The sequence below is a fragment of the Gopherus flavomarginatus genome, chromosome 1 (genome assembly GCF_025201925.1).
Source record: "Gopherus flavomarginatus isolate rGopFla2 chromosome 1, rGopFla2.mat.asm, whole genome shotgun sequence".
NCBI lineage: Eukaryota > Metazoa > Chordata > Testudines > Testudinidae > Gopherus > Gopherus flavomarginatus.
In genome coordinates, this window is record NC_066617.1 from 95,779,985 (window position 1) to 95,786,498 (window position 6,514).

General features: G+C 50.5%; 1 protein-coding gene across 1 annotated transcript in view; it reads left to right on the forward strand.

Annotated features, from left to right (window-relative positions):
* Positions 1–225: 225 nt before the first annotated feature.
* The window catches only part of LOC127051675 (cytochrome P450 2D17-like), a 204,937-nt gene continuing 198,648 nt past the window's right edge, over positions 226–6,514 (forward strand). Inside the window, exon 1 of the mRNA XM_050954318.1 lies at positions 226–482. Within this exon, the coding sequence (XP_050810275.1) occupies positions 384–482 (99 nt within the window). The 5' untranslated portion in view covers positions 226–383. The remainder of the gene's footprint in view (positions 483–6,514) is intronic.

Sequence of the window (6,514 nt, forward strand, 5' to 3'; positions counted from 1 at the left end):
ATGGGCCTGGCTGCAGGCACCTGAGCAGACTACCTGAGTGGAGCAGGGCTGGGGAAAGGCAGAGGAGTTGAGGAACTCCAGCCTGGAAAGCCCCAGGCTGCAGCCTAGCACAAGGTCAACAGGTACTGGGGGTTGCAGAGGGCAGCCCAGGGGTAGGCAAAGGCAGCATGTCCAAACCTTCCTTGCCAGTGATGAGTAGGCTGATACTGCAGTCTGCCCCAGGGTGTGAGGCTAGACGATGACTGGCAGTAGCCTTATACTGAGGTGAGGTGAGGTGGGAATAGTGGGTGGGGGTTCCCCAGGGAAGGGAGACCCTAAGACTGAGGGATTACAGCCAGGGGGCAGCACCTCAGCTAAAAGGGCATTGGGATCCAGGGAGGGACATGGGGGCCAGAGGACAGGTGGATCACCGGCCTGAAGAGGGTGCTCTAGAGCTGGAACGAGCTAATTTCCAGAAGTCACCAGCGGGAGGCGCCGCCGGGGTGAGTCTGCCCATCTACAGACTGGTCTATGCATTTCATAATTTATATTTCTCTCTTATGCTTAAATTTAATTCTGTGTGTAGCGGGTTCTAAAATGCCTAACCGGTCCTGGCTAGAGTAATAATCCGTATGGTAACTTTTAAAAAATATTTATTATATCTAGGTTTTTTGTTTCTACTGGTGGCTTACATCCTCACATTACCTCAATATTCGTGCACAGAACAAAATTCATTCCGCATGTGGATGGAAAAAGTTAGAGGGAACTTTGCACAGGACTATAAAAAGAAGCATGCAGTGTAGTAGCCATGTTGATCCCAGGATATTAGAGAGACAGGCTGGGTTCTGGCTCTATAAAAAGAAAGTGGGAGGATCCCTTAGCTATCCATCACTTAAGTGGCAAAAGAGGCCAGTGTTCTTGAAAGCTGTGGGAAGTAGGTCCCTCAGCCATGTGGGTTGAAGAGGCTGAGAACTAACTGTAGGAGAGTGTCACACATCACGTCTATTAGAGTTTGCTTTCTGTGTGGAATAACGTTTCTGGAGGTTTGAGAAACTCAATCCTAATTTAAAGGTACTGTTGGGGCCAGGATGTGCCTGTTCCACTCTCTTGCTCACAGTCAACAAATTGTTTCTTCTCATGCCGTTTTCTTGCTCCCATTGTCCCAATCTCTGTTGCTTTGCTGTTCCTGGCCAATGGGGGGCTGTGGGAAGTAGCTTGGGCTGCAGGGATGTGCTGGCTGCTGCTTCCTGCAGCTCCCACTGGCCAGGAACAGTGAACGCCAGCCACTGAGAGCTGCAGGGGGGCCATGCCTGCAGACGGCCAATGTAAACAAAATGTCTCGTGGGGAACTAGGGTAACCAGACAGCAAGTGTGAAAATTCGAGATGGGGATAGGTGGTAATAGGAGCCTATATAAGAAAAAGACCCAAAAATCAGGACTATCTCTATAAAATCGGGACTTCTGGTCACCGTACGGGGAACAGGGACACAGACAAGGCGCTTCGGCGTCAGAGCTGGGAAGGGGAATACGGGGTAAATGCTTTTCGGTGTCAGTCCTGGGAAGGGAACACTGGGGAACAGACTATCAGCGTATAGAGATAAGCCCGATTGGTGTGAAGGGTTACGGGATATGTTTGCTTGGAAACTAACCCCAATAAACATCACATTGTCTGCACTTTGGACTTCTGGTATTTTGCTCCTTGCTGTCTGCATGACAAGAACCAGGGAGTGGCAGGGTGAAGGGAAGGCCCTCTAACAGTGTGTTTTACAGAACAGTGTCTACGCAGAGCCGGTGCAAGGATATTTTGCGCCCTAGGCGAAACTTCCATCTTGCACTCCCCCCTCCCCCCAAATCACATACATTATCCACAATACACGGTCACAGAGTAACATGTTATAATTTAGAATTTATGTTTCTGAGCTTTAAGTTTAGCAAATTTAGAAACAAGTTCCTCCAAGTCAATGCTGTGAGCAATATCATGTTCCAGTGACAAGGTAGATAGCCCAACAAGTCTTTGTTGCAACATTGATGTTCGCATGTATGTTTTTATCAACTTGAGCTTCGAGAAGCTTTGCTCACCACTGGCCACAGAAACTGGGAGAGTCAAGAGGATGCGAAGAGCAATAACTGTTAGGGACACTATCTCTCAGCTGAGGGTCAGGGCTGTGGGGAGGATGGGGTCAGGGGGTTTCCAGCTCAGAGGGACTGGACTCGGAGCTGGTGGTCAGGGCTGTGGGGAGGATGGGGTGAGGGGGTTTCCAGCTCAGAGAGACTGGGCTCAGAGCTGGCGGTCAGGGCTGTGGGGGGGATGGGGTGAGGGGGTTTCCAGCTCAGAGAGACTGGACTCGGAGCTGGGGGTCAGGGCTGTGGGGGGGATGGGGTCGAGGGGGTTTCCAGCTCAGAGGGACTGGGCTCAGAGCTGGGGATCAGGGCTGGGGGGGGGGTCGAGGGTGCCTGAGGGCACTGGGGCAGCTCAGCTCTGCAGGCTGCTGTTCTCTCCAGCCATCCGGGCACAAGGGGAGCAGCAGCAGGGACCAGCCAAGGACCAAGGGGGCAGGAGCACAGGCACCTGAGGCCAAGCTGTGGGGAAGCACTTGCTTACCTTGCCCAACGCATGAGCATCGAGGTCCTCTTTCTTCCTCCGCTCCACCAGACCACCGCTGAGGCTCTTTTCTTCTCCATGCCCCTCCCTGGGGCTGACGTGGAGGCTGAGCCAGGTGGCAGCCCCCGCTTTCCTCCAGAAGCCCTGGTGTCACGCTGCCCTCGCAGGGCTCCTGCCACGTGCCCTAAGCAGAGCTGCGCAGCTCTGCCGAGCTGCCGGCAGGGCCGGCAACGAGAAAAATGGCAGAGGCTGGAGCCCCTGCTCTGGGAGGGAGAGGGATTCTGAGCCTCTGCCTGCAGCCCAGGGATTCCCCTGGGTCAGCACGACGCGGGCAGCCTGAACCTCTGGGCTGCTGCGTTGGCGCCCTGACCCAGGGGGGCCCTGGGCTTCCCGCTGCCGCGGCGGTGCCCTGACCCAGGGGACGCTCTGGGCTGCCGGCTGCCCACTGACCTACAGGGGCCCCTGGGCTGCCGGCTACTATGGCGGCGCCCTGACCCAGGGGACACCCTTGTCTGCCGGCTGCCCGCTGACCCGGGTGGGGCCCTGGGCTGCTGGCTGCCACGGCGGCGCCCTGACCTAGGGGACACCCGGGCTGCCAGCGGCCGCTGCCGCCGGCAGCTCAGACTCCCTCTCTGTCCCAGCAGCAGCGGCTGCTCAACCATTTAAAAAAAAATTTGGGGACGCTGCTTTTTGGCGCCCCCAAATCTTGGTGCCCTAGGCAACCGCCTAGTCCGCCTAAATGGTTGCACCAGCCCTGTGTCTACGGCTTGTTTTGTTGCTGTCCATATGGGCATCTCCTAGAAACCCCCTCCCCCAACCCCCTTTAACAGGCAGGAGGAAATCAGAAAGTTTGCAGAAAGCTTTGGAAGAGTCAAAAATGTGACATTCTTTGTAAAGAAGTCCCTGAGCAGAAACAGCAGATGGAGGAGACCATCAAAATGCTCTACCAGATGGCAGATAAAATTGATGGTACCCATCAGAACTGTACCATTATGAGTCTCATGTCTAAGCATATTAGTGCTGTTGCTAGTGTATTGGGCATCATTGGAATAAATGAGGAATCTACCTGTAATTTATTCTTTACAATTCTACAGATCAGGATCAGATTACTCCACCTAGCCCACTGGGGGATCTCGAGTGGCATATATTCTGATTGGCATAAGAATAGCCATACGGGGTCAGACCAACAGTGCATGTAGCCTGGTATCCTGTCGTCTGACAGTGACCAATGCCAGATGCTTCAGAAGGAGTGAAAAGAACAGGGCAATTATCAAGTGTTCCATCCCTGGCCCTCCAGTTCCAGCATCTGGCAGTCAGAAGCTTAGGGACATCCAGCATGGGGTTGCAGCCCTGACCACCTTGGCTAATAGCCATTGAGGGACCTAACCTCTATGAAACTAGCATGGAACCCTTCTGAGACATAAACAATCTCATTCCAGATTTTAGGGCCCAACCAAGTTCCCGTTGAAATCAGTGAGTGTTTTGCCATTGATTTCAGTGGGAACAGGTGCATTGCCTTGATTTTAACAAAGGGGGAAAAAAGCTGTCTGCTCTGTGTTGCAATATCCAGAGATAGATTAAAGTCAAACATGGCCCAGACTGATGAAAAACATGATCCCAAAAGCACACTGTAGGGATATACGAGGTGCTGCTGGGAAGAAAAATGGTGTGGTTCCCCCATTCTGAGCATCACAGCACATTACAAGGCAAAAAATGCTAAGGCAGCAAGTCTTGGAGCTGGGGTTTACAGAGTCAGGCTTGTGAGGCTTGGGCTATAGTGCTAAAAATAGCTGTGTAGATCATAGACTCATAGACTTTAAGGTCAGAAGGGACCATTATGATCATCTAGCCTGACCTTCTGCACAACACAGGCCACAGAATCTCACCCACCCATTCCTGTATCAAACCTATGTCTGAGCTATTGAAGTCCTCAAATCATGGTTTAAAACTTCAAGATGCAGAGAATCTGGACCTCTCCTTAGGAGAAACTAAATCAAGCAACAGGGTTGCTACCACTTCTTTTGAGGAGTCTTAGATGTTTGAGCCCAGGCTCTGACACCCAACCCCTTCTCCAGGCTTCAGAGCCAGAGCCTGGCATGAGGACACCTCACAGTCACCTGCTTTTAGTGTGAGGGAGCCTTATCTGGCCTTACCTCCAACTCCACTGGCCCCAGGCAACACAAACACTCCCCTCTGGGTCTGTGCAAGCTCTGCTGTTTCTCTGCAGGCTAGTGATAGGCCCATGTACACCAACCCCCGAGCCCTCTGAGCATCTCCCTGCAGTGTCCAGCCCCTGTTCCACTGGACTTTCATAATGTTCACAGCTTTGCTGCTCCCAAACAAGCAGTGCACACCCACTTGCCGCTTTCACCTCAGATCATTGATCCGCTGAACACGCAGCACTCAGACACATTTGTAGGGAGAACAAATTTGTTTATTTAACAAAGTACAGTGATTTGAGAAGTATCAAGTCGAAGTATTGGAAGCAAATGGTTTACATATAAAATAAAATCATTTCTAGACTCTAGACTTATTTAACTAGATACTTTTCTGTCTTGTAGAGCAAAGTTCCCCCAAACCCTTCCAGTATCTTACAGCCAGGCTTGGTTGTGATCTTCCATGAGACAAGCCATGCTGCCAACTTGTCTCCTCAGTGGAAAGATGCACAGGATGTGTCTCTTTGCCCTCGGTTATATCCCTAGTCCACCGTCCTTACTTGTAAACTGGATGCCGCTCAGCACCCATTGGTGGGTTTTTTTCCTGTGTGCTCCTCTCTTGTCGATTTCACTATCTCTTGATTAGTGTTTGGCTCAGTCTGAGGCTAGGGCTCCACTGGGGCACAGGCACTACACAATACACACCTGACCAGGTGGAGAGAGAGAAGTGTCAGGGCAGAGGGAAGAGACAGGAGCATATTTTTCACCTTAACTCTCAGACCTTAAAAACATAATTTTTCAGTACAGATAAGTAACTTCTTAAATATCATCCAGACATGCATCCTGCAAAGAACATGCCAACCAGACCATTACTGGCTGTGGGCAGAGACCTCATGTTTCACTTTTTAGTGAATTACTATACATCTATCTTATCTGGGGGATTCCTGTCAAACTCTGTGCACCACTGTGCCTTCTGCCAGTTGGCATCAGGAGGTGCCTGGCTCACACCCTACTATCGCATTATCAGAAGTTTTGCCTTCTACAGCATAAAAAATAACCTCCCCTGGATGTAGCAAGTATATTTTTTAAGAAGGTGCAAGGGGCTCTTATGTCCACACACAAGATCCTCAGACAGTGGTGGGTGCAGGAAGTGGATTTCAGCTCTTGGCCAGGGGCTAGCAGATAATTTTTCTCTCTCAGTGAGTAAATCATTTGCCTTCAAGATTTAGTGAAAGCAGGATTTGTCTTCGTAACGTTGTGGGTAGGGCCTCAGATCTAGTTAAACACATTTTAAGCAATGTCTCAAAGGCTCGGCAAAAGCTGGTTACTAACCAACCAAGTGAGAAGAAACGGTGAAGTTAGGGTGACCAGACAGCACGTGTGAAAAATCCAGCCAGGGAGGGGGGGACGGTAATAGGCGCCTATATAAGAAAAAGTTCCCAATATCAGGACTGTCCCTATAAAATGGAGACATCTAGTCAGTCTAGGTAAGGATTGCTACTTCTGAATAGTATCAGAGGGGTAGCCATGTTAGTCTGTATCCACAAAAACAATGAGGAGTCTGGCGGCACCTTAAAGACTAACAGATTTATTTGGGCATATGCTTTTGTGGGTAAAAAACCCACTTCAGATGCATGGAGTGAAAATTACAGACACAGGCATCAATATATATTTATTAATGCTGGCATTTGTTATTTTCACTCCATGCATCTGAAGAAGTGGGGTTTTTACCCATGAAAGCTTATGCCCAAATAAATCTGTTAGTCTTTAAGATGCC